The sequence below is a fragment of the Typopeltis vanoorti genome, chromosome 6 (genome assembly GCF_054136105.1).
Source record: "Typopeltis vanoorti isolate ZY-2024b chromosome 6, IOZ_Tvanoo_1.0, whole genome shotgun sequence".
NCBI classification, from domain to species: Eukaryota; Metazoa; Arthropoda; class Arachnida; order Uropygi; family Thelyphonidae; genus Typopeltis; species Typopeltis vanoorti.
Window position 1 is genome coordinate 62,103,128 of NC_143554.1, and position 19,569 is coordinate 62,122,696.

A 19,569-nucleotide genomic window follows, 5' to 3' on the forward strand; every position below is an offset into this window, starting at 1 on the left:
TCTTCTGATTTTAGATTTTGCGTGTCAAAAGGCAAAAACAACGTTATCGTGTATTTAAGATTTAAAAAAGGTGTAACTTTTGTACAAATTAAGTGGATATTAAATACAGCATTATTTCAAAGCCAAATACAGAAACTATAAGTTTTGTATGATATTTGACCAGAAAGCTTACGGAAATACATTCTCTGAGGATGAACCAATAAGTTCGAAACAACTGTCAGGCCCGTGAAACCTTATCAAAATGGCCCAATAGGAGGTGGATATACGGACGCTTGTTAGCGGTCGTCATCACCTATTAGGTCCGGCTTGGGCAACTCGTAAACGCCGGCGAATGTATTCCCGTAAGCTGTCTGGTCAAATTTCATACAAAACTTTTATAGTTTCTGTATTCGGCTTTGAAATAATGCTGTATTTAATATCTACTTAATTTCTATAATTTTTACATAGCCGAATTGAAGCCTTTTGGCTCTTTATTTTAGTAAATAGTGTATATTTTGTTTTCTATTAACAAAATAGAGAATATAATTGTGTACAAATATATTTTGGGGAAATTAGTGAGAAGTATGGAATCCGTTTTATGAGACATAATTGTGATAAACTGATTGCAAATACTCTTCAGATAATACTGATCTGTAACAAGATTTTACATATTTCATATTTGAAAATGTCTTTTCACAGAGATAGGTAGTGCGAAATATTGAAATTAATCCACCAGCAATTTCTCCCTCTAAACTATGAGCATGCTCTTGTCAAAAAGGGGAGTGCACACGCTCCCTTTATATACACAAGGAATGAGCATGGAATTTCGTTATTTCCATGCCAATGGGCTTGCGTGCATTTGCCACGAAATTCATTTAATTATCATCCTTAGCTAGTGGGCAATATAATAATAGACTGCAAGCCTGATTCGGCTTTGCCGCCTTTTATATATATGCTTCTACAATTATAGCTATCACAAGATTCGAAACTGATTATTTTTGAGCAAGATTTGTCCAAAAATTCGGCAGAATTGTAATGCATATATTTTCATCGAGTTATAATTAATGTGATTAATTTTTAAATGATTTATTAACTATCATTCTTAAGCTTACCGTTCGTTAGGTTAGGCTTAGTATCCCAAGGAAGATCATTGCCAATATAGTGCCCCACAATTACATGAATTCCCCTTTTATCAATATACTCTTTCTGTTTCTTATTATTACGTAGTAGCATTACCATGTCATCACTTTGGGAATTTTGGGGTTGTTGAAGATTGAACACAACAAAAATTGTAGCAATGGCTGGAAAAGTTAATAACACTGAAGTCAGTCGTTGACGACGCCTGCAGAGTCTAAATCTCATTACTGATATTTTTCTTGAATTGATGGATTGGAAACCTTCAATGTTGTTCACGAAAAAAACATCTGGAATGGGGATTTTTTCCCAATATTAATTGATGATGACGAATTTGATGAGTACATTTTTGAATTGGAAATACGTTCCTCAAATAATTATTCTTCTCTCAGTAGATTTTCTGTAGATGCAATATCAGATCAGAACATTTCATCCTTGCGCGGAATTCTGCAAAGCCTGTGTAGAAAATGAGAAAATTAAAATGGGTTACAGTAAAGTTTTAAAAGAAATTATATATTTAATAAAAATTAAGGCAAAAACTCAAATGAAGATTTAATATTCACCTAAATTGTTATTGTTCATTGAAATCATAAAGTCCATGATTATATTAATATATCTTATCCAACTTAACTGAAATTAGAAAATAAAATAAATCCTTAATGTCTTTTCTTCCCAAAGACAGGTGAAGGAGCTCCAATTGCCCACTTAATTTTTTGAAGATCGGTGAGTAGTTAGTCCTCAGCCTTCGCTATTGGTGAGCTTCAATCTATTATTGAATCAAGGCTTTCAAGAGAGAGAGATTACGACATGTAAGCACAGACATACGGTAGTCCTAACAATATAATGTCTAACTTAACAGTATATTGTCTAAAATAGTGCGAGGTCTATAGTCTACCAAATTTTAATCCTGCAGTTAATTTTTAAAAACTGAGAATTAAAAATTCGAGTTACTAGATGAGAACCTCTAGTTTCCAAATTCGACTAACTCAGGAGCCGACCAAGGAAAGGTCTAGAAAAAGTTTCTCTAGTCGGCAACTATAATCGAACCTTAAGCACTTTCGTAGCACAACTGGAAGAACTACAGTACATTGTGCTCGTCGAATGAAAAAGACCAGAATTCGATTCCTATCATTACAGAATTTTTGTATTCTGTATAATACTTTTAACTGCACATTTTAAATTTCCACTGCACTTTGTTTTTCTTTCCAGTTGCAGATTGTATGAACAGTTGCATGATAGAATAAAGGCTTCTCCAAAGAATTGATTGCAGAAGTCTCAGTCTGCACCACAAAACCAACATTCTACACTACTCAATTCTCGAACTACATTCTATTCCACTATCCGACATCTACACACCACACCATCTACAGCCTACTAAAAGTATTTTTAACTGTTAACTGAGTCAAGTTTCCCTCAGTCTCCAGAAGACAAGGCCGTTTTAGCGCTGTCTTCTCCCTTCAGGGAATAAAAGGCGGTAGAGGATTTTTATTTGTCTACGAGGAAGCAAAATCTTGCTACTTCCATAGGAAATCAGCTAACTCAATTCAATTGAAAGAGCATATACAAAGATTCTTCTCGTCATGCCCAAAATCGAACTCAGGATTTTGCAATCGAATGGCGCAATGTCCCGTTATTCTTCCAATATACATAGATATTCTACAATAGATATTATTTACAAATAACGTGTAGGAACAAATATGCTAATATTTTCAATAAACATATTCTCCAGTGAAGCCTCTAGCGCAATTGGAAGAACGGAACATTGCTCCCTTCGATTGGAAAAGACCAGAGTTTGATTTTCGTGGTGACGAGAGGAATCTTTATATCGGCTTTTTCAAATGAAGGTGAGTCAGCCGATCTCATACGGTAGCAGCAGGTATTTTTCACCCGGAAAACTCAAAATCCAAGTAAATCGGCCATGAGAACACATGCAATTTACAGATAAAAAAAATACAGTTGACGATGGTCGGTAGATGACGCTGATGGTAATAGTGACGTTGTGTGCATTTGTACTTGGAGAATTAAGTAGTAGGGGAGATGGTGAGATGAGTACATAACGGAGTAGAGTATCTCCCGCAATGAACCCTTGAAGGAGATGTCACGTAATAATAACAACCATAATAATAATAAGTTAACAACAAAACAAAACAACAACAAAAAAAATATCTTCCTCAATCAAATGTCTATATCTGGAGCAGGCAGCGATATGCCATTTGCAAGAGCCTCCGAATTTTCCATTGTGCCACTGTTTTCCTTACATTCTTTGTTTTAAGTACTTTAATAATCTAATCAGTGTTCATAACTGGTAGATTATTATCTGTTATCCTCATACCAGTCCAATACTAACAGAACTACAAAATTTTCTCCATGAAGCTTTTGCTAGGCCCCAATCTACGCCACTAGAAGCCTCCACCGAACAAAATGTTTCTATGAAAATTACATAACGCCTAAAATCTTTCATAAACATCCAGAATACGGTGGGATTCAAATCCACAGTCTGCCGTTGGGGGCTTTTCTTACTCGATCATCCACACTAGTAAAATTTATTTTTATTATGTGACTCTCACTCACGAAAAGTGGTAAAACCTATCGTAAATTTAGCCGAGTGGGAAAGGGTCAGATAATTCAGAAACTATATTCTCGAGATCAAACATAAAACTTTTTTTAACCTTAAAAAGTAGAAATATAGTGCAATGCATACACACTGCCCTGCTAAAAAATCCCACCACTTGTCTGCAGGCCATTACATGATGGATAGTCACTAACATATTGGGCCACCATTTGCAGCAACAACCACTGAAACACATTGGGAAAGGTCTACAAGTTGCAGACACTTCCGGTGGGATACGTTGCCATTCGTCCTTCAAATGCTCTGACAGTTGATGATGATGATGACAGATGGTTGACACAGGCATATGCGGTGCTCCAGAATATCTCATAACACTTCAATCGGGTTCAAATCAAGACTCTGGGCCGGCCCGGGCAACAAGTTAAAATGCCAACCTCTGTGAAGTCCACTGTGTACGTGCAGCATGGTATGGTGCGTTGTCCTGCTAGAAGAAACGATTGGTTGCATTCCCATAGAACTCCACCATCGTTTCAGGAAGATGGTTAGCCAGCACCCCCTGGTATCTAGAGGCACTGAATTTCGTGTCCACACCACATATGCCCCCCCACACACACACACCCGTAGAATAGAACATTGCCCATACCATGATTCCACCACCACAACCATCAACTGTGGGCACGAGACAGTCTTGGTCATATCTCTCGCGAAGGCACTTTCAGACCCACACATGTTCATCCGATTGGTGGAAAGCAAAGCGACTCTCATCACTCCCCATCACTTTCGCACACTGATTACTGGTCCAGTGCTGACGCTCTTGACACTAGCGCAGAAGCCGCCGAGCATTCCAATCCGAGATGAAAGGCTTCGCAGATCGCCCGAAAAACAAGAGGGAGCACGCTTCACTATTCGTGTTGATGAGCCACACTGGGAGATTATTATTATTATTATTTCTTATTACTATAAATTATTACTATTATTATAAATTCCTATTACTATATTAAAAATTACTATTACTATAAATTCTTACACGAACTCAATTGCTGGCTTTCAAGCAAAGAAATATGCTCAACCGAACACCTAATGATAATTGGCGACATAAACATAAATATTGCAAATGAAAACCAGAAAAACACTGTACAATACCTAGACACACTATCCATGTACAATCTAATACCAACAATAACATCATGTACTAGAGAAGAAATATTCGGAAATATTATCACTGCCTCCTGTCTAGACCATATAAACGTCCGAGCATCACCAAATAGTTACACTGCATCAGTCATAAAGTGCAAAGTAGCAGATCATTACTTCACAGCTCTAAACCTTCACACCAAGACAATATCCATGCAATGTCCCACAGAAGAAAAGCGACAGAAAACAATAATAGACGAAGAAATAGTCAACCACGATATAAGAAAAACAGACTGGGAACACCTGGCATCAGATTCAGCAGATATCTTATACAACAACATTAAACTCACACTGGAGGAAATATATAAGAAAGCTACAAAGAAAGTCCGAATTCGATCAAAAACAACGCAAAATCCTTGGATAACACAAAACTTAATCCTAGAAATACACAGAAAGGACGCTTTATGGAAAGAACTAAAGCGATATCCAAATAACACAGTTTTAAAAACTGAATATAAGATAACAAGGAATCGCCTTACAACACAAATCAGAAATGCAAAAAGAAGCTACTACAGAGACAAACTAACCTCCGCACAAAACAACATGAAACAAACCTGGCATCTGATTAATGAGATGCTAGATTCTGTTCCTAACACCATTGCCTCCGAAACCATAAAACACAGCTTCATGAAAGACGCAAAACCTATCCAACAACTAGCAAATGACTTTAACCAATACTTTGCAGCCTCCATCCAAGAATTGCAATGAAATATTCCCCCAATCACAAAACGAGACCCTCCACTTGGACCGCGATCAAAACAGACATTATGGTTCCCAACCATAAAAGAAGCAGAACTTCTCTCAACAATACATCAAATCAAAACAAACAAAAGGCCCAGGAATAGATGGTATCAGACCTAAAGATATAAAGCAACATGCAACTAGTTTAAGTCATATCCTACTAAAACTAATAAATAAAATATTTAAAACAGGACAGATACCAAGTATGCTAAAGACCGCCATAATTATACCCATATACAAACAAGGAAAAGGAAATTTAATCAGCAATTACAAACCCATAGCAACATTACCAATTATCAATCAAATTATGGAGCGGATCATACTGAAGAAACTCACAGCATACACTGAGATCTTTCATATTATCCCCAAAACACAATATGGTTTTCAGAAAAATAAGGGAAAAACATCTCTCTTGGAAGACTTTACAGACGTAATTAATACCGCCTTAGACAAAAACAAAATAGCCATGGTAGTCTTTATAGATCTAACCAAAGCATTCGATACACTTACACATCAAACCTTGTTAGAAAAGCTGAGGCATGTTGGAATAGACGGGCCTCTTCACAGGTGGTTTACAAACTACCTCCAAAATAGAAAGCATATCACACGTATTGGATTAAACCGAAGCAGAGAGCTACCAGTAACCTGTGGAGTGCCACAGGGAGCTGTACTCTCCCCAACTCTATTCAACATTTACACGCACGATATTAATCAGTTACCACTCAAAAGTAAGATATTCCAGTACGCAGACGATACAGCAATAATATCCATCCATAATAACGCAAGGATATATAGCCCAAACAAATATGCAACATGATATAAATCTGTTCATAGACTGGCTCACGAAAAACTCCATACACCTAAACTCAGAAAAGACAAAATTAATGATATTGAGAAATCCACTGACTCGACCAGTTGATAACAAATATATAACCATCCAACATCCACTCTCCAACACAAAAAACACACAGAACAGCAAAACCACTACAATCACTCAGGTTGAAACAATACGACACCTTGGAATTTACTTCGATGCAGATATGAACTGGAATAGCCATGTAAAACATCTACACAACAAACTCCGAACAATAAGTGGCAAACTCTACAGATTAAAAGACATAGTTCCCATACGCCTAAAAACACTAATATACAAAGCACTATGCCAAAATATACTAAGATACGCTATAAAAATGTATGCTTTCTGTGCACCCTACAAATTAAATAGATTAATGTCGCTACAGTACAAAATGACAAAACTGATCTTTTGGGAAAAAGAGAAAATCACGACCTTATAAACATTGCAAGGCAGAACACAAAGTACTGACAGCAAAACATTTATGTCACTATGCAGCCTTGCTAAAACATTATTTCGATGCCAACTACAGGACAGTTAGAAATACATACCGTATAACAACACCTCAGACTACTAATTATATCACATATAAATACAATAATCACTACGGAAAGTCCACGCAAAACTTCTACATCCCAGGCACGATAAACAAATTACCTTTTGAATACAGAAACCTTACAAACTACAATAGCCTGAAAGGAGCTCTAAGGACATACTACGAACAAGAAACACGCACCCAAAATACCATACAAACTTAATGAAACACGATATATTCGCTCAGGCATCCTGTTCAGCGACGCATCAGTACATTCCAATTTATTGTGGGGGGGGGGGGGTGCGCGTGCGTGCGAGTGAGTGCGCGCGAGCGAATTTCTCAATCATAGATTCCGTAGCATCCTAACACAGAAAAAAAAAAAAAAATTACATAATAACCAACTGGTGTCATCCTCAGATAAGCTTACATTTAAGCTTCGAGGATGAAAGGAAAAAAAATTAGTTCTCATCCAAGATGTATGTAACCAAATGCATGTAATGTACGTATCACAAGAAAACCAATGTATGTATTATATGTAAACAAATATAAGTAATGTATCATATGTAAACAAATGTATGTAATGTATATAATAACTGTAACAAATGTATGCAACGCAAAAAAATATTTTAAAGGTAAATCATGAGTTTACACCGTATGTTTGTGAAAATAAGGACACATAATATTCAGATTGCATATGTGTAAATTTGAAAAGAAAAAAAAAATAGTAAACCACAACATGTAATATTATACAACTTATGTAACTCTGAACAATATAATTGTAAATTATTATTATGATTGTTATATTAAAAAAAAAAACTGTTATCATCATTACTATTTAAATCTCATTATATGTAGCACAAAGTGTGAACCTTGTAAAATAATATACTGAATAGATGATCATTGTACATATGTAAATATTTGAAAGAACAATAAAAAAAAAAAAAATCCTGATACCTCCAAGGAGTCCAAAGACTCATCGCGGGAGGACACCTACAACTGTCTCAACCACTACAGCGAACCTCTACTACGAATCAGCGCCATCTACCGCCCACCTCCACCACAACTAGTATTTTTTGTCTATAAATTACGTGTGTTCTTAAGTGCCGATTTGTCTGTATGCCGGATGAAAAACCCAAGTTTCCGGGAGAAAAAACCCTGCTACCTCTGTATGAGATCGGCTAACTCACCTTCGATTGAAATCGTCCAGATAAAGATTCCTCCCGTCGCGACGAGAATCGAACTTAAGCCTATTCCAATCGAAGGGCACAATGTACCGCCGTTCTTCCAATTGCGCTACGGAGGCACTTGGATGGAAGAAGAACCCGCCAGGTCAACTGATACAGCAGCTGTGATAGCCTGAAGTGTGGTCCTACGAGTCCTCGTGACCTCTCAGGTAATGGCTAATTTGTCGCAGTCCGAAAGGATACGGAGGGGGGGGGGGAGAGGTCTTCTGATCATGGTGCGATCCATGTAGCACTATGCTTCTCGCATTTCCGTACAATTTCATGTACAGTGGACGCCCAGTCAGAACACTGATCTCACGGGTGCCCCTGCCACTAATACGGCACTCAATGATCATCCCTCGTTCAAAATCACTTAACTGACGTGTCTCGAGATGCTAGCCAGCTATATTCGGCAAAATTGCTGCCTTGGAGATATGTCACCTTCCTTTTATAACAGATCCCATGCAGTGCTTTATGGGAGGCCAGTACATTACATCTAGGGGTGCCCGGATACTTTTGGCAGGGCACTGTATACTACGAATGCGCTATTACTTTTTTGAATTATAAAATCTTGTTTATAAATAACAGTATTCTGAAATCTCTGACTTTTAAATAACTGATTCCATCGGTTTCCTGACAGCATTTAACTTACTCTAATGATGGTGCACTGTTTAACAATTTTCGTATTTGAAGATAACAGGAGAAGGATTCTTGTATAACTGCTTCTATTTTAATATTGCGGACAGGTGGAGTGGAAGATGTTTAGAATCTCAGCCTGTTGGCCAAGTGGGTGGCATCTTTGCGCTCTGCAACGTAGAACAAGTAGCAAGTTATGGAACAATGTTTCTGAATTTCTTTAGCTGAATTCTTCATCAAAGCGAGACGACCAGCTTGCTTATCGGAAGTCTGAAGTGACTTATAAAAGTATCCCGCCAGATCAAGATTAAATTATCATCTATCCGTCAGACTATCAATACTTCTAAATGTGCTTGAGAACTGCAGCCGTAGTTTCAGAAAGAATAAAATCCTCACTTCCTCTCAGATCACACACACACACACATATAACAAATGGTTGAATAAAGGAGTGGGGAGAGTAAAAACCAGAAAGAGATTATTATTCCATACAACGATGACTAATTTTATACAATGGTAATAACCTACTTTCCAAAGTACATGTACATTTAAAGAAGAAATAAAAAGAAAGAAAACTGTTGAGAAAAAAAAATTAGCCATAATCCTTTCTAAGTATAGCTTAGAAAGAAATTTCCCAAATGCATGAAAAGACTTAAAGAACGGAAATGAACACGGATTGTTATTAGCATATCTCTGCTCGTTGCAGCTGGCATTAGAGAACTAACCTTACCATACAGAGGTGATGGAATGACTCTAAAAATAAACATGATATAGACAACGGTGACCGCTTACTGACCTTTCACCTACTTATCTTTCAGGAAACAGCTCAGTGGAAATATTCGCGATGAACTTAAATCCTGCTTCGACTACAGCTTTCCTCATAAATGCACCTCAACACTATAAAGTTCTTCCTTATAAGGAAATTAAACAATTGCGAAATTTAGAATGAGCAATCCCCGTTTCACACCATAAGGAAGAAGCATCGATAGACTATTAAGGATATCCTACTTTTTAAGCACGAGTGCAAAATTCGTTTTGTTACCTACATCCCCCTCTCGCAAAAAAAAAAAAAAACGCTAACTGTACTTAAGCTTGCATAAAATGACGAATTGTAATATGAAATCTCAAGGCTTCTCTATGTGTGTGCGCGCGCGCATGTTTTTTTAGGTATTCTCTCTTTTTCTATCTGAATCATATCTCTAGCAGCCTCTTTGATTTACTGCCTCTGAATAACGAATACTTTCACAGGCTTATTATTTATTATTATCAGGTTCGAAAACCTTGCTCCAGAGACCATGCACGGAACTTTTTCGAGCCACTTCAGTCTTCCAATTAACGGAACGATGGTTCCAATAAACCGGGCGATGAAATCCATCTCCCACCTAAAAACATTCACAAATATCCATGCCCATGGTGACATTCGAACCCTCAGCCCGTTGGTTAGAGAGTGGATCCACTCGGCCAATCAAGGCCAGCAATTGAACTTGATGCCTCAAAGTACATGTTTTAGATTAACTCAGAAATTGATGTCTCTCAAAGTACATGTTTTACAACTATCTGAAAGAGAACCGTGTTGTTAGATTAGCTCAGAAATCCACGTGTGGTATGTTTGTAAAAGTATATTGTGTCGAATCGGCTCTTCGCTTGTAACCACAATTTCTCCGAGAAGGAAAACTATATGATCATCACTTAAGACCAGCTAATTCAGCACACTGAACCAGTATTGCCGCAGGGCAGTGGGAAACTGTCTAGACTGCAGTGAAATAAAATAAAATATGACCTATAGCTAAAATACATGTTTCACGTAGAGATAACAAAGTTTATGCCACAAAAAGTTTTTGGAGCCTGCCTGTAAGAGCTTAACGCGCATAGGCTTCTGAAAACTTAAAATCAAAATGTTATAATGCAACTGCTGTTATAATTTATATTTTTGATTGATAAAAGCGTAACAGAACCTAAAAATATGCAATCATGATTAGCAGAGGGAAAAAAAAAAAAAAAAAAAAAATATATATATATATATATATATATATATATATATATATATATGTATATGCAAGAGAGAGAAACATCGGTTTCCAGTTATATCTAATAATTACTCTGCTAAGAAGCCATTTCCATTCCAAAAGGAAATGAAGGCAAAATAACCCAGTGGCGCACCCAGAGGGGGGTGCACCACTGGGTTATTTTGCTCGGGGCTCGGGCACCCCCCAAAGAAAAGGAAAAAACACTAGAAAAATTTCCAGAAATATTTTCCTAATTAAAATTCATTTTTTTTTATTTATGTTCCGTGCTACTTATGAATTAGCGATCACTGCAGATGCTCAGTTATAGGTCGTATGCGATGTGTAGCGTGTATTCTCAAAACATCTACTCAACTCGGCCCCTCCCAAAGGTTAAATCCTGAGTGCGCCACTGAAATAACCTATACTAATATATACTTCACTCTGCCTGTCGTTAGCATCTTTTTTATAAGCATTTCCAATTAGAATTATGATCTGAAATCAGAAATCTAAAGCACCGATTCAAAACAAAAACTCTAAAAGTAACACAGAGGAGCTCCGTAAATGTTCGCTTTCGAAAACTCGGAATAAATCAAACGAGGATTTTGTGAGCATGAGAACAAAGTCTTTTTTATTTTCATTATTTCAATATAATTACGAGTCATCTGGATAGCATCAACCTATATATTTGATAACGAGAAAATCCATCTGTAAAGTTGTGTTTGTAACTTAAATCAGCATCTAATTAGTTACTGAGCATCTATCATGAAATAGCTGAATTTTTTTCAGCTTTTAATAACTGACGATATTCTAAAAGAAAAGAAAAAAAGTGAGACAAGTAAACTGTCCTAATAGGATATTGGCTGTAATTTATAGAGGCCACTCAACTAAAATTGTATCAACTCAAAATTCCCCATTGAAATGTTAACAACACAATTACACCAATAACAACAATATCATTAATAAAATTCATGAGAGCCAATTACTAATAAAGTAATAACATCATCATCACTTAGCCACTTCTTGACTATATCAAACAAACCCGTTTCTGTCTCAACTGCTTGATCCATTTTTTATTACACGTGGTGCTTTTAAGAGATAAAATATTTTTATACAAGAATAAGTTGTTCTCTTACATAATGTTTCCTGTAAGTTTTCATCTCAAAGTTAAAAAAAAATGTTTTTTCATATTTCGGTTTACAGCATAAAACCTCTACTTTAAACGCCATAGATAATGGATACCTCCCCAGATATTTTTATTTGTATCTAATTAAGTGCCATTAGAACACTTTTTTGAATGTATTCAATTTTTTAATGTCCATCCTCAGACAAAAAGTTATAAACCTATTGTACATTTTTTGCACGATATGGATCAAGGATTACATAATCTGAGAGAAAGAGACTGTTTAGTAACCCTATGGAATGACATTTTCATCCACAGCGCTAGGCTGCCTGAAGAAAGAGCGTTTTAAGTTAAGTTCTAGTCGCTGACCAGAGAAACTTTTTTCTAACACGTTTTTTCGACCAGTTCCCGAGTGAATCGATCTCTGGCACGGACAAGTAGGGTTTTCCTCCGTAAAATTCAGGTTTTTAATCCCGCAACTCAAGAAAACCGAAAGTAAAACAATTTCAGACAATAACACATCGCTTAGGGACCACGAGATAGCGGCAGTTGTCTGTCATGCTCTGCTCACTGGATGCCGTTTAATATCACTGAGAGTCTGGGACAGTTATCTGTGATTTGATAACGTGGACACTAGACTAAAACTGTTCAGCCCTTTTGGGAATAAAAGGCGTTAATAAAATCACTCCCTTCTGGGAATAAAAGGCGTTAGCGGATTTTTTATATAAATAATCCGAGAAACAAGCTCTACAGACAACATAACTTTTGCAAGCCACTTCACTAATTAGGTGGTAGCAACCAAATTCATCATTTTGCCTGTCTGGAATATTTTACTTAACAGAAAATTCTCTCTTCTTCCTTTTGACTGACTCCTGTTATTCATAAAGTAAAATCTGTTCTAGATATTTTATTTACCGGGACTGACAGAAAGCAATTCTGAAAATTTTAAAAAAAATTATATAATTGTATTATTAAACAAGACAAACTTTTTTTTTTTTTTTTTTTTAACCATTCATACCTGTCCGTAGACAGTTTTTTTTTTTCCCTTTCAGGAATGCGATATTACTTTTGTCATAAAATTTTGAACATATTATTCGATATCAAGTGACACATACGTAAAGAAAGCTCGAATCCCGTGCGACTTCGACTCAGCGACCTATTCCCCCCCCCCCCATAATGCAGAAATTTCATTTGCCAGAACTGACATATGGAGTAAAGAAAGGTTATATTATTATTACCTTGCTCCTCTCCCTAGTATGCTAGCATATAGCTACCCCCACCAGCCGTATGGCTGAGGGAATAGAATGGGCATTGCTCCTCCACTGAGTCCGAGAATTCATCAGGGGATCACTCACACTTCACAAGCACTAGACCATCCACTGTATAGTGTACACTGAACAATATCTTCGACACTACTCCATTCATCCATCTACTACATAGTATTTTTGTCTATAACGTCATTATGTTTTCTGATTGAATTGCATGAGATCAACTGAAAAATCCCATATAATGTTTCCTCTCACAGATATGTTGCATTAGCAAAAATTATTTTAAAAAAGGCGCACTACATATGGAAGAAATGCTGAAGGAAGCTTTTTAAATGAACAACCCTAGTATTTTTTTTTTATTTTATTAAAAAACACTATTAAAAACCCTATTTGCAAATCGCACTGTTTTGTAAATTACCAAAAAGTAGAATTGAATGAAATCCAACGCAGGAATGTTTTTTTTTTTTTTTTTTTAATAACTCGACTAAACCAAGTTTTAAAAGTTAACATGTAAATAAGCGAAAACGTATACTACTCTAGACACGGGCAGATCTCGTGAACATCACGTATGTAATAAATGCTACTGCGGCACGCGCATGACGCCCCCCCCCCCCCCCACTGAACTTTTTCATCACATAGCTTTACGTGTTTCCAGTCTATTAATACCATCAATATACATCGGGCTAATTTCGTCAGTCAGATAAGTGCTTTCATAATCACATTTATACCCTTTTATATGACGGAATAGAGGGGGGTGGGGAGGGAAAGTCGGAGATTCCACGTTGTATATAATAGAAATCACATCAAATACAAACCAATGTTAGAAAGAGATAGATGACTTCGTGTTATTAACAAATTCATTAAAGTTTTTTTTTTTTAATTTATATCTGAATCATTGTTTTTGAAATTATGGCTAAAGTAACTACGCCTATGAAACCAGCGAATTATGTCTGTTAATTACATGCGTTCTTCTGGCCGATTTGCCTGTTTTGCGCAATGAAAATCCTGCGATTCAGGAAGGAAAAACCTAAAAATCCTCGTATGTATGAAATCGTCATTTGAAAAGCTATTATAAAAAGGTAGGTCCTTCACATAATGGATGAGATTAGAACCCAGGTCTTTCCAACCAATAAAGGTACTGTCGACGCAGACTAAACGTTATACAGTATTTTTGGAACATATTGGTTTATAAGAAATATTTCTATATTTTATAAAAATAATATTGATGACACGTGAGTATGCCTGTGGAAATGGAGTTTTCTCCATGATGCTAAGCAGCCAAAACAAAGATCGCCGTAGATTCAATTCTAGTCGCTAACTAGAGGCACTTTTTTTTAAAGTACTTCTTTGACGACTCATGTTAATCGATCTTGGGCACAGGGAAGTAGGGTTCCGATCTCTGAAACTCAGGTTTTAAATCCCGCAGCTCAAAAAACGACCGTATAACTCGGAGACAAGATACTACAGTAGTTTGCCTGTCGTATTCATTCTCTTCGTTGAAATCCTGGGAGTTCTATCAGTGAAGACTTTAAGAAGTATTAGAACTAAATGAGTCCTACATACTCCCATGGAATAAAAATCAGAGGATTTTATAGTACTAATAAGCATATCAAATAATTATGCTTATGTGTCATTAACACCGAAGAAAGGTTGTAAGTATTAGTACTATGGATGGGCTTTGGGTCAAATAATCTGGAAATCCCAATCTAGAGACCACATATGAGTTTTTTTTTTTTTTTTTTTTTTTTTTTATCAAGCCACTTAAAACCTCCAAAAAGTAGAAGGATATCACTTGAATTCTATGTAAAAAATGTTTCGTCCTAAACCAATCTCGTTTCGAAATGAGTTTTTCTTTTACTACTGTTCTTTACTTTTGGCGCTTGAGGGAACATTGCCGTACATCACTATTTAGAATCCCAAAGATGTTAAAATCAAAAAATAAAAAATAAAATTAATCTACAATTTTTCTTTTGCGTAAACGGAGGGGAAAAAAACATACATATATGATAATAGGAACAAATTTATTAGTGACATGTGTACAATACTTCTTCGTCACATGCTCTCCAAAATTTTCCCTCCCCCCCCCCTCCATTGCATCACCTGTCCTTCTATACCACTGTTTCTACACTAAAATACTTAGCAATGTTAAATGATGACGAAGCGAATTGATTAATAAATCAATTTTATTATTGAAATATTGAATGCAAGCGTTTGAATTTATTGTCAAAGTCTCCACTATTTGAATCTCAAAATTTAAAAACATGTATCGTGACAATAGCTTATTGAGCTAATAGCGGAAAGCAAATTTAAGCTACTTTGATTAATATCGTTTGTTAATGATTAAGTTAACAGTACGTTATAGGAGAAATATTGTGCAATAAATAGCTTTCCTTATCAAAATAAGAAATGCTGCATTTAAAATGCTTTAGAACTTCCCTTCTCGTTGTGGACTATCACTTTATGGTGATGAGGTTTGCATGTCCGAAGACCAGAAGAGCTCGACTGACAGAGCTTAAGCTCCTAGAAGGGTCACCCTATCCAGAATGCGCACAGGATAAGGACCAGACGAAATGCAGTCTGCACATATTCATACAAAATAACAGAGACAGCATGGAAGAGAAGAACCAATTCTCCTCATAAAATCAAGAAACCAATTCTCACGTGCTGACTCAACCGTTTTCCAGGAATAGCAAGGGTCGAGTGAGTATCTAAGGTAAAAAGCTAGTAATGAAAAATGTGCCCAGTCTCCAAATTCGATGTGTACAGAGAGAAAACAATTACCTAAAATCAAGGTGAAATCTGAAAAAATATCTGTATCACTTAATGTAAGAACATTCGTAACATATGCTACACTACACGAGCAGGAGAAAGAAGCGAAATGGCTCATTTCACTTTCCAGCGCTTTTTCCTTTTCCCTTAATTCTTTGCTGAAAATCAGAGAAGATAATTAACTTAAAGTGCAAAAAAAAAAAAAAAAACTTGTTCTACCATATTCGAGGAATCAAAATTAATTTGAAATGGAATTCTTGATCAAAGAGAAATTGAAACAAAAATAACATAAAAGACATACTGAACACGACCTATTTGAAAATTAAAAACATCAGAGTAATGACCATAATCCGGCTCTATGCACCAACATAATCTTATAGTGACATTGAAGTTGATAACTTCTGCAGCATAACACAACATGTTCTGCAATAAATGAAGACAATCGCACTGAATTAATGGTAACGGAAGATTTCAATGCCTCAATAGGCAAGAGGCTTTTACTTGAAGAAATATCGATTGAACAATATGGCTTTGGATCTTAAAACCTCAGGAGAAAATGTAGTTTAGTCTGCACCAAGTAAATCCCTAACATTGACAAATTTTCTTCAAGGGGAAACCAAAGCTTTAATACAGGTCACCAAAAACACTGAAAAACTAAAAAGGCACGGGAATTGTTCAAAAGAAAGAATGATTTGCCAAGAAAAAAATCGAATATGCTGATTTCAACAAATTTGTAAAACGAGATCAGAAAGGACATGCGGAATACTAATACTGCATTAATAAGAGATGCCTTAGAAAATAATATTAACTTAAAAATTGCCAAATAGCGAGAATATCTGCTGGCAAGAGACAGCAATTAAAAAACAATAAAGCAGAACCCATAAACAACAAATCTTGACAACAGCAAATAATTTCTATGGAAAACTGTATTGTAATTTCGACCAGCTTCCTTGTATCACCACAGACCTGATACTGGATCATAACCGTTCCGAGATCAACAACAGAGAAACTGAGAATGCCATATACTCGAACACAATGAAACATGGGAAAAACTTCTGGAAAATATGGGATTAATGTCTAGCTATAAAAATTTGGACTAGAAGGATTGTTACCTGTTTTGGTGAGCCTCTACAGCAGTGTTATCAGTGAATCCATCCCATACCAGCGACTAAAATCAAGAACAACTACAGACCAATTAGTCTTTCTTCCCACAACCATAAATCCTTCACAACAAAATCTCTGATCAACTAAAGGCAAACAGTCATATGAACCATGCTACAACAGATCACTTGCACACAATAAAGTAAATCATCTATACATAATCAACTATAATCAAGTATTTAACTCCATAGGTCCATGCCACGCTTTTAGATACTCTACTAGAATATGATACACATGCATCATTTATACCTAACTAATGCAAGCTATTTACAGCAGAAATCAAGTAATCTTTTACACAGAAAAAAGAAAGTACTTGCCAATCAACAAGATGTTTCAATAGCTCTCGACATTTTACAGCTACACTTGAACACGTGTTCAGAAAACGTGACTAGATCAACTAAAAAGGGTCAATATCTTAAATATCTGGCTGATGATATTGCCATCTTTTTTTTTAGAGGATTCCACTGACTTGACAAACATGTCGAAAGATATGAACAATGCAAGCAAACGAGTTCCGAAATATGAGAGTTTATTAACTCATATTTCGGAACTCGAAACGAATTTTACAAAAAAACATGATTGATAGCTCATTATATATCATTATCAAAGAATATATCTTTCAACAATAGACAACACTTACGGATACAGTCCACAGTAACCAAAATATGAAATAATTACCGGAGGTTATACCAGTTGATGAAGGATTTTGATGTTATTTAAAAAACCAAAGAGTTGAAGTACAGTTTGGATTCCCAGAAAGAGCACGAGGATGATAGAGGATGAGGTGGTGAAGAGATGAGATCATAGTAAAATAGCAGGATGAGGATGGTTCGCGCGATGAAGAACAGCTAAGAAACTTGGGGAGGCCTTTGCCCAGCAATGAGATTCTGTAGGCGGATTTCATGATCTTTATGAAAACTCCTTTCTCTAATAATCTCAATGTGTCGCGTCCAGTCTTCAATCACATAAATGAAGAAAATATAGCATTTGATTATGCATAAGTTGAACTTTGCTGATACAGATAGTAAACAAGCATCCTACTCATCAAGAAGCACTGAGCCCTCTTGTCCGGCTGAAAAACGTCTTGTATGCAATCAAAGATAGCCTTGGACGATGATAAAAACTGCCTGATCCATGAAAGTTAACAGAAATGAGTTAAGAGCCTCACTAGGGCCAATGAACGTCCTTATTTCTATCCATATTTTATGTATACCATGAATGTAATCTATGTCAACAATACTAGTTTTATTATTCTCTAGAATGAGGTGTAATACTAGTTCTAACCTTCTAATTATTAGATGTCTATACAGCTGTCTACCGAAACCGTAGACCTAATTTATGTGACGTGAGTACTTATACCACGCCTGCATGTTAGTCATAACTGTAAAGAACAAAACGGAAGTCCAGTCAGTAAAGCGATTCTAGCTTTGTTTACAAAACTCTTCCTTGACGATCTGCTCAATAAATACATACGATTTAATGCTGACGCCCACTTTTATTAGGCCAGTACCCCAGCAGTTATATTGAAGCTAGTGTATAATTTACTGATTTCATCTTTAAATTATTTGAATTTCATTAGATAAAAATGATCGCTTTATGGTACAGTCAGCTGAACAGAAATGCCCAAAAGAGTTTTTATTAACTCATATCTTTTAAATTTAGCTTACAATATCTTCCCTTTCACATAACAGTCCATCTTTTATGACTAAAATGCTTACGATAACGCTCTCCTCATTTTTTTCTCCCTTGAACAGTAGAGTACGCTCTCCTAAAAGGAGAGAATGTGTGTCAAGAAGGGGATTAAGTTTTAAATAACTCCAAATTAAAATGAAATGGATATTTCACTTAAAATTTCTGTTTGCTAGAAAATATGAAAACGGAATCTAAATCTTAATTCCCAAACTAAAAGTGTATAAATTAAGTGCTATAAACAGTTACGAGGCACTTTTTAATACAAATCGCTGTTTTATCATTTTAACCGCAAATCCAGATGACTAATAATTAAATTTTTAGGTACTAATAAAGGAAGCGATTCTAGTAACAATTAAATAGTAGAATTACTTTCAAATCACACGTTAACCCCCAACACTGGAATTTTTTGTCCAAAAACTACGTTGAAAAAGAAATTCAAATAAGCATGGTTAAATTCGTTATTTTAACTCCTAAAAGGAAATGTGGAGTAACAAATGTGATTAGTCTCACAGTTATCTTATTAGGAATATAATGTGTTAATTGTACGCATTATTAGCTCTTTCCATAGATATTTGTATACCAACAGGCTTCTCGGTTTCCACCACTTAGGACTGACTGCAGTTTTCTGCGCTTCAGCGAAGGTATAATCGAAGTATGGCACTATTTAGTGTTCCTAATCCTCACAAGTATTA

At 35.9% G+C, this 19,569-nt stretch overlaps 1 protein-coding gene across 1 annotated transcript in view; it reads right to left on the reverse strand.

The window, feature by feature from the left end:
* LOC150105493 (polypeptide N-acetylgalactosaminyltransferase 3-like) overlaps positions 1-1,341 on the reverse strand; it is a 50,938-nt gene extending 49,597 nt beyond the window's left edge. The window contains exon 1 of the mRNA XM_090393973.1: positions 1,092-1,341. Coding sequence (XP_090250099.1) covers positions 1,092-1,341 — 250 coding nt within the window. The remainder of the gene's footprint in view (positions 1-1,091) is intronic.
* Between the last annotated feature and the right edge of the window lie 18,228 nt (positions 1,342-19,569).